Source organism: Pteropus medius, unplaced genomic scaffold, assembly GCF_902729225.1.
Source record: "Pteropus medius unplaced genomic scaffold, Ma_sr-lr_union100, whole genome shotgun sequence".
Classification (NCBI taxonomy): domain Eukaryota; kingdom Metazoa; phylum Chordata; class Mammalia; order Chiroptera; family Pteropodidae; genus Pteropus; species Pteropus medius.
Genome location: NW_024354940.1, coordinates 1 through 24,094, shown reverse-complemented (window position 1 = coordinate 24,094; position 24,094 = coordinate 1). Strand labels below are relative to the sequence as shown.

General features: G+C 45.3%; 1 protein-coding gene and 2 pseudogenes across 1 annotated transcript; 2 read left to right on the top strand and 1 right to left on the bottom strand.

Annotated features, from left to right (window-relative positions):
* Positions 1-630: 630 nt before the first annotated feature.
* Positions 631-749, bottom strand: LOC120598047 (uncharacterized; annotated as a pseudogene).
* A 9,039-nt stretch (positions 750-9,788) lies between these two features.
* On the top strand, positions 9,789-10,340 carry LOC120598046 (probable ribosome biogenesis protein RLP24; annotated as a pseudogene).
* Positions 10,341-12,985: 2,645 nt separating this feature from the next.
* Positions 12,986-23,791, top strand: LOC120598045 (probable histone-lysine N-methyltransferase PRDM7; the record flags this gene model as incomplete). Its single annotated transcript, XM_039856786.1, is given in 10 exon segments — positions 12,986-13,061; positions 13,467-13,583; positions 13,860-13,967; positions 16,508-16,557; positions 18,141-18,297; positions 18,943-19,044; positions 19,248-19,519; positions 19,825-19,892; positions 20,798-20,991; positions 23,399-23,791. Coding segments are annotated over 10 exon segments (1,537 nt in total), but the record flags the coding sequence as incomplete, so codon positions are not given.
* Positions 23,792-24,094: the final 303 nt, after the last annotated feature.

Genomic DNA, 24,094 nt, shown 5'->3' with positions numbered 1-24,094 from the left:
CTCAGAGTCCTGTCCGGGGTCCCGCCACAGAAAGGAAAGATGCGCTGGCTCCCTGGAGTATGTGTGTGTGTGCGCGCGCGTGTGTGTGTGTGTGTGGCCGCTCGCTGCGGCCTGTCGCGAGCAAGACGGCTCTCGCCGCACACGCGCGCGCGCTCTCGTGTGTCTCAGCCTCTCTGACGCAGCTGGTTGGTCCCGCTTCCCGTCCCGGCTGTGCAGGGCGGCCTCGCACCTGGTCCGAGGGCACCTGGCTGTCCGGTGAGAAGGGCAAGGAGAAGCGCGCCGGCTGAGACTTGAGGCCTTGGGCGGAGCTGGGCGGGGTGCGGCGGGTGGCGGGCGGGTGGTGGTGGCCGGTCCCTAATCCCTGGGATGCGAGCGCACTCCCAGATTGTGTCAGAAACGGCGGTCCTTAGGGTTCAGCCTTGTGGAGCCCAGGAAGGGAAGGGTCCGAAGCGGAGAGAGAAAACAGCCCGGGACTGGCTGCAGGAGAGTAGGTGGAGACCCGCGGTGGTGAGGGGCGCACAGCCATGCGGGCAGCTCTTGGGATCGAGTGCCTGCCCGGGACCCCCGAGACAGCGAGCGAGCGAGCAGGGCCCGGGGCGTCCAGGGGCACCCTGGCTGGAAGGCGGCAAAAGCCTACAGCACCCAGTATTCTCAGGTGGTCTCCCATCTAAGTACTAACCAGGCCCGACTCTGCTTAGCTTCCGAGATCAGATGCGATCAGGCCCGTTCAGGGTGGTATGGCTGTAAAGGGAGAGGTTGTCGTCTGCCACCGAAAGATCTCGAACCTGGCCTCCTGGGCGCTGGAGACACCCGCGCCTGCATCGCACCTACTGGGGTGGGTGGGTTGCGGGGGTTCCGCCAGCGAGGCGGCGGCCAGCAGGCACCAGCCGCGCTAACGCACAGCGGGTCTTGGCCTGTTCGCGGCAAGTGCCAAAGGTGTGGGTTGGGCCCTCTCGCATCCCGGGACTGGCCAGCAAAAAAATAACTTCTTATGATGACATACACTCATCAGTTATTCCCAGGATACACACTGGATGGCAACAAATAATAACTTTTCATGATAACATACATTCATGTGTTACTCAAGTGATGCCCAGGATGACAGCACAGAATAACTTTTTCTGAGGATGTACACCTGGATGCTATTCCCAAAATGTCCACCAGATGGCAGCCGAGAGTAATTTTTTTTTTTTTCATCCACTCTGAAGTTATTCCAAGATGCAAAGTAGATGAGAGCAGAAAATACATTATCATGATGGCATACACTGGGCTGTTACTCCAAAAAAATGCCCACAGGATGGCAGCATAAAATTAATTTTTATGACGACATACACTAGTTTGTCATTTTCGAAATGGCAGGAGGCGGCAGCAGAAGATAATTTTTCATGACATGCACTTACCTGATTTTTTCCAAGATGCACATGAAATGGCCACAGACAGAAAATTTTCACAACGACATGCCCTTAGGTATCATTTTCGAAATGCACACGACATAGCAGCTGAAATTATTCTTTATGACATGTGCCGTGATCTTCTTCGCAAAACGCCCACCAGATGGCAGCAGAGAATAACTTTTTTACTTACACTGTTGTGTAATTCCCCCCAAGATTGTACACAAGATTGGGACAGAAGATGAATTTTCATAACGATCTACACTAAGGTTTTATCCCTCAAATGCCCACTAGATGGTATAAGAAAATAAATTCTTTGCTGACGTACAACTAGGTGAAATTTTCAAAGTGCCTACAAGGACAATTTTCATGACACGCACTCCTGTGTTATTCCCAAGTTTCACACGAAGTGGGTGCAAAGAAGAATATCAAAACAAGATACCCTTGGGCGCCATCTTTTAAATGAACATGAGATGGCAGCAGAGGAAAATTTTCATGACCTGCATTCCTGTGTTATCCTCGGGATTCATACAAAATGGGAACAGAGAAAAATTTCATAACGGCATGCCCTTGGATGTGATTTTACAAGTGCACACAAATAGCAGCAAAACTGAGTTTTCATGCTATGCCCTGTGGTGTTATTCTTGACAACAAACAATGGCGGTTTAATCCTTAGGTGCCCAACAGATGACAGCAAAAAATTAACTTTTGATTACTTACCATCTACTGTTATTTCCTAAATGCACCCTAGATGGCAGCAGAGAATGAATATTCATGATGACAAAACTCCGGTGTTATTCCTAACATGCTTACCAGATGGCAGCGGAGAATAACTTTTCTTACAATCTAGTATAATTGTCGAGATGAACACAAGATGGGTGCAGAAAACAAATTTGTATCTAAGCTACACTCAGATTTTATTCCCAAAATTCACACCAGGTAACAGCAGAAAATAAATCTTTATGATGAAATATACCTGGGTGTTATTTTCGATGTACCCACAAGATGGCAGCAGAAACAATGTTTCAAGATATGCAATCTTTGTTTTTAACAAGATGCACACGAATTGGCAACAGACAAAAACGTTTTATGATAACATGCCCCTGGGTGTTAGTTATAAAATGCACACGGGATCGCAGCTCAAATATTTTTTCATGACATGCACTGTGGCGTAACTCTCAAAATTCCCACTGGATGGAAGCAGAGAATGAATATTCATGATGAAAACCACTCAAGTGTTATTCCTAAAAACCCACCAGATGGCAGCAGAAAATAAATTTTTATGATGACATACACCTAGGTGTTATTTTCAAAATTCCCACAAGATGGCAGCAGAGAATGATTTTTCATAACACACACTCCTTGTTTTTTCAAGATGCACACGAGTGGCAGTGGACAACTTCTCATAACAACATGCCCTTAGGTGTTATAATCAACTACACACAAGATAGCAGCAGAATTAACTTTTTATGACATGCCTTGTGGTGTTATGCCCAAAATATCCACCAGATGACAGCAGTGAATGAATATTCATGGTGACCTACAGTCGGGTGTTCTTCCTAACTGCCCACCAAATGGCAGCTGAAAAATTATATTGACATATACTTGCATTTTATTATCAAAATGCCCATGAGATGACGGCAGAGAATAATTTTTCAAGACATGCACTCCTGTGTTTATCCCTAGATACACACGAAATGGGAAAGGACAAAAACTCTTTTTAATGACCAGCACTTAGGAGTTACTTTCTACTGCATGAGATAGCAGCAGAAATAACTATGATATGAGCTGTGGTGTTATACCCAAATGCCCATCAGATGGCAGTAGAACAATACATTTTCATGACATACATTTGCGTGTTTTTTCAAAATGTCCAAGAAATGGCAGCAGAGAATAATTTTTAATGGCATGCAATCATGTTCTTTCCCCAAGATACACACGAGAGGCAGCAGACAACTTTTCATAATATCATGCCTTGAGTTTATTTTTAGAATACATATGAGATTGCAGCAGAAATCACATTTTATGAGAAATATTGTTGTTTATTCCCAAATTTCACACAGGATGGCATCAGAAAATAAGTTTTTTTACATACACTGGTCAAATTGCCTAGATGCACACATGATGGGGGCAAAAAATTAATTTTCATGACATCCTACATTCTGGTGTTATCACGAAAGGTCCACCGGGTGGCAGCAGAAAATAAATTTTTATGATGACATACACATGGGTGTTAATTTGAAATGTACATGATAGCAGCTGAAATAACTGTTCATGAGATGCACCTCTGTGTTATTCCCCAAAAGCCCACCAGATGGCAATAGAGTGTCAAGTTTTATGATGACATAGACTCTATATGGCCACCGTATGGCAGTAGAGAATGAATATTCATGACCAAACGCTCAGGTGTTATTAATAAAATATACACTTGATGGCAGCAGAAAATTAATTTTTATGATGATCTACACTCTGTTATTCTCAAAATGTCCACAGGATTGCAGCAGAAAAAAAAATTTTATGAAATGCACTGGTGTTATTTTCACAATATCCACGAGATGGCAGCAGAGAACAATTTTTCAAGACATGCACTACTGTGTTATTCCCAAGATTCACACAAAATGGCAGCAGAAAAAAACCATTATAACAACATACCCTGGGGAGTCGTTTTTTAAATGCACTTAGGATAGTAGCAGAAATAACTTTTCAAGATGTGCACTCCTGCGTTAATCCCAAAATGCTGAGCAGATGGCAGCAGCAAATAACTTTTTATATTAACATACACTTACCTGTTATTTTCAAATGCCCACCAGACGGCAGCAGAGAATAATCTCTCATGACATGTACTTTTTTGTTTAACCCAAGATACACACAAGAGGTCCATGTTCAAGAACATTGTTTGACCAAATGTCCTCAGATGTCATTTTCTAACTATATGAGATAACGACAAACAAAAAATTTTCATTATGACATGCCCTTACATGTTATTTTCAAATGCACCCGAGGTAGCAGCAAAAATAACTTTTAATGACATGCACAATAGTGTTATTCCACATATGCCCACCGGATAGCAGCATAGAGTGATATTCATGATAACCCACACAAGAGTGTAATTCCCAAAATGCCCACAATATGGTAACAGAAAATAAATTTTGGTGATGATATACACCTGGGTGTTATTTTCGAAATACCCACGAGATGGTAGCAGAGAACAATTTTTCATGACAGGCTCTCCTGTGTTATTCCCAAGATACACATGAAATGGCAGCAGAATAAAATTTCATAATGACATGAACTTAGGTGTTATTTTTTAAAAGCGCATGAGATAATAGAAATAACTTTTCATGACATGCACTGCGATGTTATTTCCCAATTGCACACCAGATGGCAAAAGAAAGCAAATAGTTATGATGACATACACCTGGGTGTTATTTTTTAAATGCCCACTAGATGATGGCAGACAAAAACTTTTCATAATGACATGCCCTTGTGTTTATTATCAGAATGTACGCAAGATAGGAGAGGCAATATGCACTGTGGTGTTAGTACCAAAATGCCCACCAGATGGCAGCAGAAAATGAATAATCATGATGACAAACACTTGGATGTTAGTCTCAAAATGGCCACCAGATGACACCAAAATTAAACTTTTATGATGACATACATCTAGGGGTTATTTTCAAAAAGGCTCGCCAGATGGTAGCGGAGAATCACTTCATGAAATGCACTCTTGTGTTTTTCCCAAGATGCACACGAAATCGCAGCAGACAAAAATTTTTCATACCGACATGCCTTGGATTTATTTTCAGAATGCACACCGAATAGCCCCGGGAATGTATTCTCATAAGAACTGTGGTGTTATTCCTAAAATTTCCACCAGATGGCAGCAGAGACGGAATATCGTGATGATAAACACTCTGCTGTTATTTCCGAAATGTCCACCCGATGGCAGCAGAAAGTAAATTTTTATGATGACATACACCTGGTGTTTTCAAAGTGCCCACCAGATGGCAGCAGAGAATAACTTTTTATTACTTATAAGCGTGGTAGTCACAAGATGCAAACTAGATAAAGGCAAGAAATAAACTTTTCATGATGACATACACTCAAGTGTAATTTTCAAAAGGCTCACGAGATAGCAACAGAAAAATTTTTTCATGAGCTCAAGTATTATTCCTGAGATACACACGAGACAGCAGCAAGAATAACATTTCATGATGACAAACCCTCAGGTGTTATTCCAGATATGCCCATAAGATCGTAGCAAAGAGTTACTTTTCATGATGACATACACTAGAGAGGCCAGGGTTCTCACCTCTCACATACACTAGATGTCTGCAGGGTTCTCACCTCTCTCAGAAGCTGAGGCTGTGAGAAAAGAGGTACTTGTCTCACCCACATGAATGCTGGAAATTGAAACATCCCAAGGGGCTGCCTGGGCTTCCCAGGTGGCTACTCAAATGCCCAGCAGTATGGTCAGCTCAGTAATTGGCTGGGGTTGGAGTTGACAGAACTCAGACTTTACTGAGCTGGAGAACCATAGATGACTCCCTGGATGGTTGGAGGCCAAGGGCTGTCCTGTCTGAGACCTGACTGTCTCCTGCTGCTCACTCAGATTGGACGAAGGAGCTGGCAAGTCCCAGGAGGTCCCCCACAGCACTCAGGAAGGCTGCTTTTGGGGGCTGGCAGTTCATCACACTTGGTCCTATATAAATCCACACTTGTCTATCGAGTGCCTCATGTGCCAGGGCTCTGCTGAACCTGGGACCGCCCTGGCACAGAAGGGCCAGCAGCCCCTTCCCAGAAGGAATGGTGAGAGGAAACTGCTGACCTCTGAGGCCCTCCACAACCCTAGACTGAGGGTGAGCGGACCTTGAAACAGTCAGTGACTAGAAAAGACATTGCATTCTTCTTTTATTAGAGATCAGGACGAGGGAAATAAAATTAATGGTGGAACTCAAACCCTGACTCACCTGTGATGCTGGGTGTGTCCTGTATCCTGACAGCTTCATTGAGATGGGAAGGGAGGAGGGGGAGGTGGACTAGTTATGCTTAAACCTAACTCTAACCTTAACCCTACTGCTGACCCTAAACCCAAACCCTAAGCCCTAACCCAAACCTCTTAACCTCTAACCCTAACTCCTACTTCTTATTCAAAACCGTAATCTTTAGCAACACTAAACCTAACAACCCTAGACCCTAACCCCTTGATCCCTAGACCCTAGATTCCAGACCCCCAGACCTCAACCATGACCCTGACATTCTAACCTTGATCCATTGACCTTGAATTTAACCCTCCCCCTGACCACTACTCCATAACTCCAACCTCAACCCGAATCCTAACCTTAACACCCTAACTCTCTAACTTGACTCTGACCCCTAACCCCTAATCCCTTACACTTACCCCCAGACCTCCTAACTCGTTAACCCTCTTCCTTACCCCCTAACCCTCACCCTCATCATAATATGTGTATTTAAGCAGTTTTATATACATTCCTGTGCTGTGACTACCATGTGATACATGTAAAACACAATTTAAATATACATGTGCAGTAGCGTTTTCTAGGAGTGCTACTGATGCTGGACAGCTCCAGCAGGGCAGTAGTCCAAAGAGAGAACCCAACCTGGAGCTCTGGTGACCAGGTTCTTGTCTTATGCCATGAGAAAGAATCCAAGGACATGACAAATAGCAAGCAGAACAGAGTATGGTTTATTAGAGTGAAAGTTTCTTAAGAGAAAAGTCAGGGAGCTCAGAGAGACAGTCTGCCCCCCGTCGTCTGAATTATGGGCTTTGGGTTTTTGGGGGTTGGGGGATGTCCCAAGGCTATCTGTCTCCTGGTCTTGGTTTGTTTCCCATGCCACCAAAAGGGGAGGAGGTGGCCCAAGGCCATCTGTCTTGTCTTCTGGCCTTGGGCTGTTTCTTGTGCTGGAGTCTCACCCTTGAAATCAAAACAGGGAGAGGACCAAGTAAGGGATTGAGGAAATTTTCAAAGCCATATCCTGGAGTGGGTCTTTCCTAAGCTAAGTATCCTGCCTTACCACTTGCTTGCAAAGTTGAGAACTGTGTTATTTCAATGAATGTATGTATTCAGCATGTAATGCAAATACACACACATTAAAGATGTTTCTACATGTGCCACTTTCACATAATTCGATAGGAATGTTATCTCGTCGAATGAATGCTGCAGTATAGTGGATCGAATACAGCGTTTAAAGGCTCACGTATAACTACTATTTCTAAGAGTACTACTTGCTTGCAAAGTTCAGACAAGTGTTAATTCAAGGAATAGATGATCTCACCACACTGTAATATTGGTAAAACTGTGTTCAAAGTGTTACCGTAAACAACTTTTCCAAGAACATACATCTAATAGTCTTGAAAGTGGTGACTGAAACACAATCTTCTCTTAAATGTTTTTCTATTAAGATTGTCTCTCTTTTAGCCTCCTCATTTCTAGGAAATATAAAACTTAACAACAGTGCTGTGACCAGGCGTCTCTAGATAAGAACAGTAACTATATGACACAGTATGATATTATGAACTATAAGAACTTTCCTGCTGGAATGCTTTGGGTGCAAATTGGACACTTTAGGTGGTGAAGGTATTATTGAGAAAGGAAAGGAGTGTGGGCCACTAGATTTAATGAGGTTATGCATTTCATTGTGTGTGGGTGTGTGTGTATATATATATATACATATATACATATATATATATACACACATATATATACACACACACACATATATATATATACACTAATACATACACATATATATATGTATATATGTTGAAAGGCTTGCCCATCCAGTTCTCTTAATGGTTTTCAAAATTTCCTTGTTCAACCTTATTTTACATGTATTCTTGTTAACCTGCTTGAAAATTTAAATAAATAAACTATTTTTATTGGAATGACATTAAAATTTACATTAATGTATACAGAACTGACATATTTATAGTACTGAATCTTTCTACCAAAAGACACATGATTTCCATTTCCTTTATATATATTTTTCTATCATTAGCATGTTGAATTTTTTAATTTGTTTCCAAGATTTTATTTTGCTTTGGGAGAATTTTGTTGTTTTATTTTGATTTTGATTTTGCTATTTGAAATAGGTTCTTTTATTCTACTTTATCTTATTTCATTTTTTCCATCTCGAAGCTTGGTAGCTACACATTTTTAAAATCAATGTTTTAATGATTAGGTAGTGATTACAATATACAGCATTGACTTAACAAAACTTAATATTACCTGATACTTTCCCTCTTCACGGACAATAGAGTTACAACAAAACAGTGTTTACACTCCTCCGATTTATATGCTACTGCTTTTCTTTATTCATCAAACCTCAAAAGGTTTACTAGGCAATTTGAAATGTCCAGAGACAGTGTTCACAGGCTTCCCTGGGCTGTCCTTTGGACAAGTGGAACCAGTGACGTAGGCACCTTTTGAGGCCTTATTAGTATCTCCACACCAATACTGGTTCATAAGAGCTATTGTTTTGTCAGTGGCCTGATGGTTTAATGTATGCACAGTGTAAGGAGTGAGAATCAGAATCTCTAGTGGGACCACTTTTTATTTGGCCCAAATTACAGTTCCCTATTTTTATTGAACCAACAGTTACCAGATTTTTAATATTGTTTTTTCTGTTCTGGAGTCATTTGTTGGGCATTTCAGTTTCAGTAGAAACAGGCCAGTTCCAAAAAGAATCGGGCCAACGTCTAGCACAGTTCCAAGAGAACAGCCTGATTTCCAGTCAGGTGGAAGTGCCAAGTGAGTACTTGCAGGCAAAACGAGGGCTTTAATCAGAAAAGGGTGAAGACTTAAAATAGATCCCAAATAGAATCTGGAGAGCTTCGGACACAATGAGAGCAGAAGCTCTGATCCAAGAGAGAGACCAAGCCTCAAACACCAGGGTAGGCGAGGGAACGGCCAGCTCAACAGGCTCTGTGGGCATTGCACCTGCTTGCTCAAGAGCCCCGGACATGTCCAAGGTCTCCTCTGGATCCCCATGTGGGCCATTGAATAATGTTCACCTTAAAAATGAAACAGGGAGGTGGCTCCATAGTGTAGTGGTTAGCACGTCTGCTTTACATGCAGAAGGTCCTGGGTTCGCACCCCAGATGGATCCACAGACCATACCCCGGGTGCGCCAGGCCCCGGGTGCACCAGGCCCCCCGAGTGCGCCAGGGGTGCCAGGCCCCGGGTGCATGCCGCGAGCACATGGGAGAAGATGCCCCACCTTCAGAGATCCAGTTCTTAAAAAGGGAGATGGCAACATCCGTAGGTCAGGGGTGGAAATGGGGGTGGGGATTAAAGAGGTGGGGGGAATGAAACGGGCTGTGACAGAGCAATGTCACTTCCTTTCAAGCTTGGTGTTTGAGAGGTGGGTCCCCAGGCGGCTCAACAAGTGTATGGAAAGTGTTATTTCTGTTTAGAGCCTATACACCCTGACCACCACATGATATTCTTAAGGATTGTAAGGTGTTCAGATTCTGCAAATCCAAGTATCATAAAAACCGTAAAAAGAAGAGCAGTTCTTGCAAGCTCAGGTGGACTAAAGCATTCATAAGCTGCTGGTAAAGAGCTTACAGTGGATGATTCATTTGGATTTGAAAACTGTAGAAATGGACCTGTCAAATACCAGCAAGAGCTGTGGGAAAAAAACTATTGATGCAATGAAGAGAGTTGAAGAGATCAATCAGACGCCAAGCTAAATTTATAACGAACAGGTTGAAGAAAAAATGAGGAACTACAGAAAGTTCAGGATGTCAAAGAAATGAAGCAAAACGTTCATCTCATCCACGCCCCTTCCGCATGCATCGAACAGCTGGGAAACAAAATGGTAGAGAAATTATAACAGGACGTGGACATGGAAGTTGTTCCTGAAAATCTTACTGTCTGGGACCATTTCTACAAGTGCATTGGAAAATCTCCTTTAGAGACTTAGAACGTCTAAATTATTGATTTATGTTTTACGTAAGGTGACTCAAATGAAAAGGTGATTAAATCTCTTCTACATTGCTATCTGAAAAACATCAGATATTATGAATGCAATATTGCATCTCAATGTTAAACCTTCACTGATAGCTGTACTTATGTAAATCATGAAAATGATATAAAAACAGAAGTGAATCGTGGACATAAAATGCTCATGCCACTGATAAGAGCACAAGGCAGTAATTATGTAACAACTAATGATAAAAATTCATGACTAGTGATATAGAAAATAAAAATTTTCTCAGGAAAGAAATCAAAAATTAAAAAATCAGTTATCTTACTAGCAAAAATGGGTTTATTCAGGAACAGCCAATAATTTGGGACAAGCAAACAATAGCAAAAGTCATAGGCAAGTCCTGCAAATAAAGTAGAGGAATGTTATTTTGTAGAGAAAAAGGAGGAAGTTGGAAGGGTCATTTTGAATGAAAGTGCATTCGAGAAAAAGAGTAAGTTTATAGTGATGACGGTATCTCACTGGCTGAGTAGCTTGGGAGTCGGTTTCTTGTGGGAGACCCACTGTCCTTCTTTTTGTGGGGGCGCATAACTGACGATTCTTTCCTAGGGAGGGTTCCCCTGCGGGGTCTGTAACGTGAGAGCGCCCTCTGCTGGCCCCTCAACTCCGCTTTAGTGAGATTTCTCTTTATTATCACAGTAATTATAAAAAAAATCTACAGTTAGTTGGCTTATTTCCAAGACATGGAAATCACGTTACATTTCTGTGATCAAAACTAGCAAAAGGCCCAGAAACACTCTTCCTATTTTATCCTGTGAAAGCCAGCAGGTTTTCAACTGACCCTTCTCTGTAGATCCCGTCTTTGCATTTGATGTCTTATTTTTATGCAAAATACGTGTAGGTTTTTCCAGGCTTTTTGTTTTCTGATTGATTTTAAGTATGTCTTATTTCCGAAGCCTTTCTAGACCCGCCTTACTTAAACATACCTACGACGGATAAGGCCACTTCTTTATGGGAGATTAAAATTTTCCCGGGGGGGTTCTAAAACACTTACTTCACTCGTTGTGTTTGAATCTTTGACCCATACGGAATTAACTTCATCTACACATTGTCTCATCAGAATTTACTGAATGACAGTCTTCCCCGGGATGGAATGAGGCATTCACCACACACTACCTGCTTACAGAGTTCTTGCTGAAAGCAGATTTCACAAGGAAGGGCACAAACGGGCCTAGGACAAAGTTCGGGACCCTGACTGAAGTCGGGTGGAACAAAGAATCTGTCAGGCCAGACGGCCGTGTCCACCCTGCACATCGGCCGTGAGCTCCCGGCCCCGGGCTGGGACCTGGGCGCGGCGTCGGAACCTGCGGGACCGGCGCTTCACCGCGGCGCGCTCGAATCAAACAACGAACCTCGCCGAAGGCTTCTTGACAGGCACTCGCGGGACCCAGAGCAGCCAATCCCCGCGGGCTGGGGCGGGACCTTCCGCAGGGACTGCGTTCTGCCTGTGACTGACAGCCAGGCTCCGCCCGTTTAGCGTATTCTGACCGCCAATTGGCGGGTAGGACCCTGGGATCGCAGCGCTGATTGGCTGCTTGCGCCGCCGCGGCTGTTGGAGCGGGCACCTCGCGCTCCGCGGCGCCTCACATCCCGAGGGCGGGAAGCGCTGGCGCTCGGAGACGTCGCTCGGTCAGGGTGGGCAGCGCCCGGGGGTGCCGGGAGAGTGACAGGAAAATGGGAGGCCTTTGCTATGCGAAACCCTTATAAACCCTTGGCCTGAGACATTCAAATCCCAGCCAAGGAGACCCTAGAGCCCTTCACTCTGAGAGAAGTCAAATCCCATCAGCCTCGAGGGACACGAGTTGCCCTGAGCCTGAGGCGCCCCAAACCCCTCACCTTGGGAAACCCTAAATATAGCACCCACAGGAGACCAAATCCCCCAGCCTCAGAAACCCTAAAAGCCTTTGTCCTGAGGCTCTCAGTCCCTTCTGCGTCAAAGACCCAGCTTACCTCAGTGTCGGGGAACCCAGCGCGCTACCACTCTTCAGCCTCTGGGGTCCCAAACTCTCTCGGCCTGAGCATCCGCAATGCCTTCCTCCTGAAAAACCCCAAATCTTGTCCCGAGAGACCGCAGATCGCCTCAGCCCGAGAGCCCCCCGCCCCGTGGAGGCCGAGACTGCTTAGCGTGCGTTGCGCCCGGACCCTCGCAGCGTCCCCCGGCGGAATCCCCAGCCCTCCCCGTGAGGAACGTTCGCCTCCCATCTCTGCAGCGGCGGCCGGTGGTCAGCCGACCCCACTCCCGGGACACGGGCCTCTCCGTCTCCTCGGGCTTCCGGGGCCTCGCCGCTCAGGGCTCCCCCACCGCCGCGGCCGCCTTTCCTGAGGTGGCCGAGCTCCAGGGGAGCCGAGAAACACAGCCCGGCTCGCGTTCGGCTGCTCTGAGCTGGCGCTGCAGACCTCCCACCCACAGGCTCTGCCCCACGTCCCCAGGTCCTGTGAGGTCCCCATATCCTCCTGGTGGTCTGCGCTGTCACCCCTCTCAGCACCTCCTCCTTCCACAGGCACCTCGGCCTCGGGGCTGGGAGACTCAGGGGCCCTTGCAGCCTTCGAGCTGGAGCGGTCTGCCTGGTGGTCCCCGAACCATGAGGCCTGACAGGTCCCCAGAGGAAGCCCCTGAGGGAGACACAAGGAGGACAGGGTGTAAGCCCAAGGTGAGAGGTGGGGGAAGCAACGCCAGCCTCCAAGCAGGGTCTGATGGGGCGAGGGGCCTGGTGACAAGGAGCTGGTTCCCAGAGGACCACAACTCCTGGCCTGCGCTGGCGGGTGACCCTCTCTGTGAATGTGCACAGAATGGGCCATTGGTCCTGTGTGGGACGTGAGGGGAGAACAGGACACTAGCATCATCACCTGCTCTGTATCAGGGGACAGCTAGGAGAATGCTCAGTGTTTGCTCAGGGAGCAGGACAGGATGAGGAGGGAGAGAAAATCCTAATCCTTGTTTCATAGAGACCACCCCGAGGTCTGTCTGCACCCTGCACACAGGTGGAGAAGAAGGCCCAGCATGAAGTTCTGACTTGTGTTAGGAAATTATTGGTAGACTCCATTATTTTCTCTAGGCCAAAGATGCTTTCAAAGACATTTCCATATACTTCTCCAAGGAAGAATGGACAGAGATGGGAGACTGGGAGAAAATTCGTTACAGGAATGTGAAAAGGAACTATGATGCTCTGCAGGCTATAGGTAACAAGAAGTGCTGGGTGCAGGTGAGCCTGGGAAACATGAAACACCTGTATTCATTTGGCTCCATCTGCCTACAGTTCTCTTCTGTGCGGAGAGCAATCTAGAGGTAAATTTTGGTCTTTTATGTCAGCGCAGGGCTGACACTGACAATACAGAGCTCAGGATGCCTTGTTTTAGGCTTTCCTGGCCCATCAGAGTGAGTTGCCCTGGTTTGGGGGTGCTTTGTCCCTCTTTCAAGCTCTTCTCTTTCAGGACAAAGATTTTGCTTCTCTCCAGGTCTCAGAGCCCCTCGACCAGCCTTCATGTGTCGCCGTAGGCAGGCCATCAAACCTCAGGTGGATGACTCTGAGGATTCTGATGAAGAATGGACTCCAAGGCAGCAAGGTGAGTGGCCAGGAGGCCTTGGAGGTGCAGTCCTGAAACCAACCTGGGTTGAGGTCTGAGCCGCATCTAAGGAGGTAACAAGGAAACAATGTTTGCTTGTTAAGAAACAATGTTTACTTGTTCAGCAAACAAGCAATATGCAAAACAGCATGTTATACACTAAGGGGCTAGTCATATAAAGTTTTAAAATGTGTAAAATAATTATGCATTTTATAGATACATTAATAAGCATTAAATGTATAAAATCTGAAAATGAATAAGAAATAACAAATTCGAAATAGTTATCATCATAAGAGAAGGAGGAAGCTCTGACAGATGGCTTGGCTGTGTCTTGCTTAGTCATTTGTTCGTTTATTTGTTTTTGAATTTTAAAATAGAAGAAAAAGATCTGAAGCCATGGTGGCAGAATGTTGCGATCAGACTGAATGGTAGTAGATTTATAGGTTTTTCAGTATAATTTTTCATACTTTTCTATATGCTTAACTTTTATCATTATTTTTGCTAAACATTGTTAATTAAAGGGCAATTAAATTAATCTTAGTTAATCCACCAAAAATCTTTCCAACACTAATCTCATTGTAGTTCAGTTATTGAATTAAATGTCCTAGAAGAAGAAATGACTAAGATATTATGTGAAAATTTGTAATTCATTTATGTATATTTTATCACACCACATGATCTTCCTACCCCAAAATGAACCTGATTTTTTGTCTTGATTCTGGGAGAGGTTTTCAGGCAGCTGTTGAGTCTCCCTGATGTCTCCCACTTGTCACAGAGTAGAAACGGCATCAGGTAAATGTAACAGAGTGCAGTCATTATGAAATAGAAGTGAGCAGCTCCCTTTCTCTTCTGCTGCTTGGGAGAGTTTAGAAGAAAGTCCATCTGCCTCCACTGGAGAGAGCAACTTGGACTAGGTCTGAGATTCCCCATCTATGAGTCTCTGATTCCTCAGGCTCTTCAAAGTAGTGTAAGAGATCTGCAAACCCAGCGTGTGGGTGTCCACAAGGTTTTGACGTGAAAAGAGGGTTTACCAAACATCTACACATCTTATCTGGACTCAGTGAAAATGCACGGCCCAGTAAATGTATTTTTCATTTCATTTTTAAAAAACATATCATAAATTTACTCTTACAGCTTTTAAGTGTACACATAGAGTACTGTTAACTATATGCCCATTGTGGTACAACAGATCTCTAGAACTGTCTCATCTTTCATGACTGAAAGAAACTCTGCACCCATTTAAAAACTCCCCATTTCCTTTCCCCCCAGCCCCTGGCAACCACCATTTTATCTTGTTTTCATGACTTTGATTACTTTAGATACCTCCTCTAAGTGGAATCATGCAGTATATGTCTTTTGTGATTGGTTTATTTCACTTAATGTAATGCCCTCAAGGTTCATCCCTGTTGTAGCATATGACAGGGTGTCCTGCTTTGTTAAGACTCAAGAGGATTCTGTTGTATGTAAATACCACATTTACTTTATCCATTCATCTATCATTGGACATTAAGGTTGCTTTCCCATCTTCGATATTGTGAATAATGCTGAAATGACCATGAATGGGCAAATACTTATTCAAGATCCTGTTTTCAGTTATTTTAGATATAGACCCCAAATTTGGGTTACTACATCACATGGCAGTATTTATAATTTTCTGAGGAACATTTATGCTGTTTTCCATAGTGTCCGAACCATTTGCATCCCCACCAGTAGTGTGTAAGGGTTTTAATTTTTCCACATTCTTGCCAACATTAAGAGTTTATTAAGGGAACGTACATATGACACACATCTTGGGCAGCGGTAAGACACCGTGGATACCCTCCGTGCAGCGTGACAGGTGCTAAGGAGTTATATAGAACAGGGCAAGATGGATAGAGGTACTGGGGTGTGACCCACACCAAGTAAGGGGAAATGCCTGCCTGGGGAAGGGCAATGAACTGTTCTAGGAACCAGCGTAGGAGAGGGGTTGGTCAGACTGTCTCTGAGGACTTGTGGAGAGCAATCTCTGCTCTGGCCTGCACCCATCTGCATCTAGCTCGAGGGTCCCACAGCAGTCACGTCATGAAACAGTCTCTCCTCCACAATGTTGAATAGTAGTGTCAAGAGTCAGCATCCTTGCCTTGTTCTTGAGCTTAGAGGACACGCTTTCAGTCTCTCACTGATGAGCGTGATATTAGAAGGGGACCTTTCATATGTGACTTTCATTATGTTGAGGTATTTCCTTCTATTCCTAGTTTGTTGAGTATTTTTGTCATGAAAGGCCAACTTATTTTTAAAATTAATGTAATAGCTACCTTATTAGCATAGGATAAAGCATAGATGAGGCTTTGTCTATTTTTTTTTTAACATTTTAAGAAAATTAGTTGATGCTCGCAATAGAAGCATAGGCCTTAATGTTACTTCAGAAACAATTTTCCAATCACCCTTGGATTGTCCTTGTACTCATCACTCTCTGATTCAGAATTCTGTGTCCCTGATAAGAATCTACAGATTTTGGAAACATTTACCAACCAGAACACTGATTTCTTATCATCTTTTAGTCCAACCTTCTTGGGTGGCCTTTGGAGTGGAACAGAGTAAACACCAGAAGGTGAGTGTTTCCTCAATCCTATTGACAAGAAAATCTTCCTCATGGATCCAAATTTAGGTAAGAGTGGGAAAATACAGAGTATCCTAGGGACTGCTGCCATCCTTTCCTGATCTGTTAAACAGTGTCTAATATCATCGTTTTAATACTTAATACGTCAACAATAGGAGCTGCCACTTGTTTTGTTTTCACGGTATTTCAGACTTTCTTTTACAGACATGACTAAACTCACTCACACCTTTCGACGCCCCTGTGAGGTGGGTACTATAGCCGTCACTGTTTATAGATGAGGAAACTGAGGTTTCGAAGGCACAGAAATGTTTGCGTCCATGTCTGAGGTCACATTTCCAGTGGTATAGCAATTGAATCCAAAGCTCCTTCTCTAAGCCACTCAAAAAAATCACTAAAACTTTCACGGTTTTATAAAGTTTACGCTCTCTTATCCACACATGTTTACTTCATTCATCTGACTGATCTTTTCATTCAACCTCAGATCTTTTCTGCTCTGCTAAAGTGAGAGGTATGTAAGACCCTCTGACTAAGGGAAGCTCACTGACACACAGGCAGTTTGTACAGTGGGTGGTCCCAGAGGAAAAAAGGTATGGACCCCAGCCTCAGAGACATGCACTCTAAGAAAAGGAAGCATCTCCTACCCCTGAGGAGCTGCAGGGTTGATGATAACAGATGATAACAGGCTTAAGGAGTTCACATCAGTCACACACTAGAAATTCATGTCTCTGGAACTGTTTTCAAATGCCTGTTCCTCTAGGAGGAAGTAACAGCTTCTTTCTCCGAGCTCCAATTGGGCAACTCTCCTGCAGTTTAAAATTGTTTGTTTAGTTTGCCTATCCATGTACTGCGAACTCTTTGAGAAGCTGGCTCATACCTGACTCTTCTCAGAAGTCCCAGGCCCAGTTCGGGGCCCTTGAGGGCCCTTGAATGTTTTCTGAATAAGTGATTTCACATTTACAAATGTGAAAGAGGGTCAATGAATGCTGAAGATAATATTGGTGACTTAGAGTTTAGATATGGAGAGAGCTGAGGGGTAAATTGATAGTGGGACTGTAATCTCACATTCATACTGTGTTAAATAGCTCACAGAACGCTTTGGTGAACATTATGACGTGTCGTGTTCACTGTGACAATAGTATAGAATTAGTATGTTATGGACTGGGAAACTGAAGAGAACTAGCTGGTGGCACAGCCTTATTCAAACTTAATTGATGGGAACCACCTCATCAAATTACAAATATTCTTTCCAAGATATAGCAAATCGCAACTTTTAGCATCATTTTATTGATTGTCTAGATATGTTTCTGACAACCATTTCATTGTTCTAGTCCCAGTCTCCCTCACCCTTACTTTTCCGGAGAAAGTTGAAAGGAAAGAGCCTTGGGGCACAGGTTCTAGTCTTGGATTCCCTACACACAGAGGCCCTTTCTTTTTCCTATCACCTTTATAATCCCCAGGTACTTACAAAGGTTGTTGAAGTACTAATTAAAGTCATGCAAGTAAAAACACATCATAAGCCCTAAAGAATTAAAGATCTGCATGTTATCTGTTAATATATGACTCTCACATTGAAGGCAATGCCCAGGGTGCCATTGAGCAATGAACCCAGTTTGAAGGAATTGTCAGTAATAGCAAATCTGCTGAAGGCAAGTGGCTCAGAACAGGACCAGAAACCAGTGTTCCCTCCTGGAAAAGCAAGTGCCTCCAGACAGCACTCTAGACAAAAGTTGGGTAAGAGAAAATAATATGGGGGATTTAGTTCCTCTAAGTCCTCTGGAAAGGTTGATCAGTATAGCCTAGGTACGTGGGGTGGGCTGTGGCCTGGATTTAAACTGAGCTAAGCAGAGATCCGAAGTTAGCGCTGGGGCTTTGGGCAAATTTTATAAATTCTCTGAGCTCCCAAATGGTAATCTGTAAAGTGAAGATAAGGATACATAGCTCATATATTGCTTGAAAGCATAAAATTAAATTTAAAAGATTTGGCATGTGCAAGTTGTTCAATAAACCATGTGTGATAACAGGGACCATACTTTCTTGGTGTTGTTTGCCCACACCTTGGCTCAATGCCTAACACATAATGTGTCCTCAACAAATATTTTCTGAATGAGTGAATATGTGGATGAACCATTTTGTGAATAGAAAGGTTGGGAAGTTAAACCTGATAATGGGAAGTGCTAGAAACTAAAATTGAATCAGCCATCTGTGGTCCATGTGGAGTCTTAGTCTCTCTGAACCAGTACTTAAGGGAGGAAAAAACCAGGGTATACAGAAGGGCAGGTGATAGTTTGATGGGAGGAGATTTCATGTTTTCTGACAAAACAGGGACTAGCACTCGAGACCCCACCAACATCACTCACCTACGCTTCTTCAACTTAGGACTCAGAAGAAAGGGGGTTGAAGTGAAGATGTACAGCCTCCGAGAAAGGACGGGCCGTGTGTACCAAGAGGTCAGCGAGCCCCAGGATGACGACTACCTGTGTGAGTGACTCTCACAGGAAGGCTGTTATGTCTTGATACAATACTTTCATCTGGTCATTTGGTCCCCAATCATTTCCTCCTTCCCATGACCTGGGGTACAGGATAGAGGCTCAGTGACGTGTGTGCCCAGGCTCGGTCTGAAGCTCTCACGTGAAGGGACACGCATGACACCTTCCTTAATCCCTGTTGCTCTCGCCTTCTAGATTGTGAGAAGTGTCAGAACTTCTTCATCGACAGCTGTGCTGCCCATGGGTCCCCCACATTTGTAAAGGACAGTGAAGTGGACATTCGGCATCCCAACCGCTCAGCCCTCACTCTGCCCCCTGGGCTGAGAATCGGGCCATCGGGCATCCCTGAGGCTGGGCTTGGAGTCTGGAATGAGGCGTCCGATCTACCACTGGGTCTGCTCTTTGGCCCCTATGAGGGCCAGGTCACAGAGGACGAAGAGGCAGCCAACAGCGGGTACTCCTGGCTGGTGAGAAGCAGTGACCCCTGGCCCTGTCCTTGGGCTCCCCACCTCCCCTCTGCACTGGTGGGCCCTCACCTCGTCCAGGCTGGGACTTTGATGGGGATAATGTGGTTGGCTCTGTGCATAGAGTGGACTCTGCATGGACAAACTGACTCAGATATGTAGGTGATGAATAAGAAGCATGTCACGTGGGCACAGCTGGCGATGGAATCCATGCAGGCTGACACACCTGATGACAGTAGAGTTAAATAATTCTTCTGACTGTCACCTCCCCACCAATAAAGGCTTTAACTTCTTTTCCTGCACCTCAGATCACCAAAGGGAGAAACTGCTATGAGTATGTCGATGGGAAGGATGAGTCCCGGGCCAACTGGATGAGGTGAGGCCAGTAGGCGTCTGGGCCCCAGAGGACGCCCCTCCCTGACAAGCCCCCCACCCTTGCCTTCTCATTGTGCCTCCCGCAGTGATCCCCCACAGTCCTCTGTTCCCGTTCTCCCCACATACAGTGCTCTTTCATGTCAACAGACATTGAGAGAAAAAAGGAGATAAAATACAGTGTGTCCTCAAAATATAAATCTTTATGCTAGACAAAATTTGGGCACTGGAAAAAACCTCAAGGTCCCTCAATTCACTGGGGACCCTGGATTCACACTTTATCTAACAGACGTTTATATAGCACTATGTTCTGGTTTAGACAATAGAATTTATTACTGAAACAGATCATACAACCCATATCCTTATGAGGATTTATTGCAGACAAACATGAAACAATTGACTTTAGAAATATTTAACCATAATTTTCCTATTTTGTGAGAAGTGGGCAGCACCAGGATAGCCTAAAACAAGGACCTTTTAACCCGTGAGGACAGCAAAGCACCCTGACCTCATTCTAACTAGAACTGGGTTCTGAAGCCTGCAGAGAGGTGAAGTACAGGGTGGTCGTGGGCCTCTTTGCCTCGTGATGCAGCCCCTTCTCTTTTCTCAGGACTTAGAGACTGTGTGGGACTGTCGTTGTTGCATGACTGTGCTGAGACAGAGGCCTCCCAGGGCAAGGGGAGGCTTTCTAGGCAGTATAAGCACTGTGAGCAGACTCGGAGACGGGCGTCCACAGGACAATGTGAACGAGGCTCAGGTGTGGACAGAAGTTTCCCCAGGAGCGTGGCGGGCAGTGGGCGACAGCAGAGCATGACGGCCGCAGGCGTCAGGTGAGGAGCTGGACGTGGATCTGTCGGACGGGGAACTTGTCACCTGTGGTTTTCTTTCCTTCCACCTGCCTCAACCCAGGTATGTGAACTGTGCCCGCGATGATGAAGAGCAGAACCTGGTGGCCTTTCAGTATCACAGGCAGATTTTCTACCGGACCTGCCGGGTCATCAGGCCCGGCTGTGAACTGCTGGTCTGGTACGGGGACGAGTACGGCCAGGAGCTGGGCATCAAGTGGGGCAGCAAGTGGAAGAGAGAGCTCACCGCGGGGAGAGGTGGGTACCGTGGCTCTTCAAACGGAAAGGAAGGAAGGGATTCTCCTTGGAAATGTTCACAGTCCAACTCTTAGAGCAAAATCTGCTCTAAAGTCAGTAAAATTTCAAATCAGATGCTCCAGAAATTAAGGATTCATTTCATATGCCTTTGACTTTCAGGAACAATTTTTATGTTTGTTATTTTTGTCCTGATTTTTAAAAATATTTCATACACAAAATATATTAACAGCATGTAGCGCTTACCAACTCTGTCACCAAGGTTGTTTCTTCTGACCTGGTCTGCTGTTTCTTCTGAATTTACTCCATATTTCTAAATGAAATTTGTATGTTAACATGAATTCGCTCACTATTTCAGTTAGTTGTCGTGTGAGTTCCTGCTCTGTGCTGCACAGGGTCCTGGAGCTGGGAATGCAGACTGGACCTGATGATCAGAGTCATCGCTCTTAAGCAGCTCAGAGTGAAGGAGGGAAGCACAGGTGCACGCGCATGTGTGACATCAGCAGTGACCCGGGGTCACGCGCATGTGTGAGGGCAGGACATGGGGCAGACGCTCAGGGAGGGCACTCTCAGGGGAGAACATTGACAGACACCTGTGGGCAAAGCATCCCAGCAGAGTGGGAAAGAGGTGGGCTCTTTGAGGACTGGCCGAGGACCACTCACGTCTCAGCGTGGAGGGTAAGGACGGAGGTTGGAGGGATGTCTAGCAGCCAGAAATGTAGAGCCCATGATCCATCTAAGACGCTGGGGACTCTTCTGAGTGAGATGGGACAATGGTGCCACTTTCAGCTGGAGTGGCATGTTCTTTGGCCTAAGATTGTGCTTTGCGAATGTTTGGAAAACAGGCTTGCAGTGGGGAAGGCCTTCAGAGATGGCTTCGTCTCCAGGTGAGAGAGGACGGCAGAGTGGCTGAAGATGGATGGGAACCAGGGCTGCGGGAAGTAAGGTTGGGGACGTATTGTGCGACACGACTTCCTGTTGTGTTTGAAGTGGGCTAACATCGAATGAGAAATCAAGTACGACTACTTGCTGTGAGGCTTGAGGAAGGACATGTTTTCACTTTATGATCGGTGGAACACAGAGAGAAGCGGTTCATGACCTAGGCGGGGCAGCGGGAGCGAGAGTCCTACATTCTCTCAGCCTAGATGACGAGGTAAACTGAGGCAGCTCCAGTTCCCAGAAGTTGAGTTTCTTTGAGATCGCAGAGGAATGGCAATTATGGAAACGCATGCTACAGGCGAAGCTGTCGAGGGCTTGGAGCAGGCCGAGTTCATGGGCAAGGAGCGCAAAGGGGGGAGTCCAGCCGGAGTCCAGGCAGGAAGCTCACTGGCTTGAGGGTGGGGAGAGATTCTTGGTGGATGTTCACTGGTCAGGAGATAAGTCTTAGTCTTTTGTGAACCTGTCTTTTACGAGAAATCTGTCTCCCACTTCAGCTCCATCCTTTGAGGACGTGTGTGTAATTTTCCATTTCGTATCCTCCCATTCCATTTTAGATTGAAACCCTTTCTCGGTCAGTGGGACCTGGACTGCTCTGTCTTGTCCAATCTGAATCCCACTTCCTGATGGAGATCCAGGCACATAGGGGCCCTCAGTCAAACGTGTCTTTTTGAATGGGAGGCTCGGTTCGGGTTTACTCCCCCATGCTCCCTTTAACCACTACACCATCTGCCTTCCACGCTTGTGGGTCTCCAGGCTGAGTGGCTCCTGACTTAACAGATCCTTTTCCCATCGTGTGATATCACCAACGACAATTCCACCAAGTCACCCAGAGTGTTCTCATCTCTCAGTAGAATAAAATGGCTGCAGACACTGTCACAGTGATCTGGCTCTTAAGAAACCAAATTCGACAGAGTAAATCTGAAGATCTGCTTGGATTTGCTCATGAATCAGCAGCAGTCCACCTGCAACTTCAAGGGTGCTCTGAGGGGTTTTACCAACTGCAAGATTTCTACAGGAAGAAAGGGAACTCCTAGCAAAGGAAAAGAAAGGGTTATTCCTGAGCTGGGCCATCTTTTCGGGGGAGAGTTTTTATCATGCAGATTGCCTCTTCCTCCTATGGGGCCAGATGGAGTGACCAGAAAATTCCAGACTGATTAATAGAGATTAAGTTTCTGGAAGAGGTTGAAACTATAATTCAATGAGGTATAAAATCTAGGTTTGGTTTCAGGGCTATTAGCATGTGTGGCACCATTTTTGGGCCTGTGGTTTTTCTCTTTAACATCATAACTTACAAGATATTTGCATGTGGGGAAAGGTACCGACGCTCCATCTCCACGAGGAGCCAAACTGCCTCGGATGCTTCTTCAAAGTCTGTAGTCTGGGCCATACGTAGAAAAGGCCCTCGACTGGGCTTTCCGGGTTTCTGAAGATGATGTAGGGCATAAAAATGGAATGAAAAGATAGACTTCAGAGGAGCACTTTGTGGGAGACAGAGCTTGCACTGTCCACACAACAGGAGTGATTAGTGGGCAGATCTTACAGGAGACGAGCATACGCTCAGGCAGCCTTGTCGGCATCCACCCTGACCAAAATTCTCTCTTCCAGCAGAACCAAAGCCAGCGATCCATCCGTGCCCTTCCTGCTCTCTGGCCTTCTCCGGTCAGAAATTCCTCAGCCAGCACATGAAACGCAGTCACCCCTCTCAGAGCCTCCCAGGAATATCTGCGAGAAAACACCTCCAATCTAAGGAGCCCCATCCAGAGGATCAGAGTCAGCAGCAGCACAATGACCCACGCAGCTGGAATGACAAAGCTGAAGGTCAAGAGGTCAAAGAAAGGTCCAAACCTTTGCTTGAAAGGAACAGGCAGAGGAAGATTTTTAGGGCCTTTTCCAAACCACCCAAAGGACAAATGGGGAGCCCTAGGGAGTATGAGCGAATGATGGAGGCAGAGCCCAGCACAAGCCAGAAAGTGAATCCAGAGAACACGGGCAAATCATCTGTGGGAGTAGGAGCATCAAGAATTGTAATAGTCAAGTACGGAGGGTGTGAGCATGGCTTTGATGATGGGTCACATCTCATCATGCACCAGAGGACACACTCAGGGGAGAAGCCCTTTGTTTGCAGGGAGTGTGAGCGAGGCTTTACACGAAAGTCAAGTCTCATCAC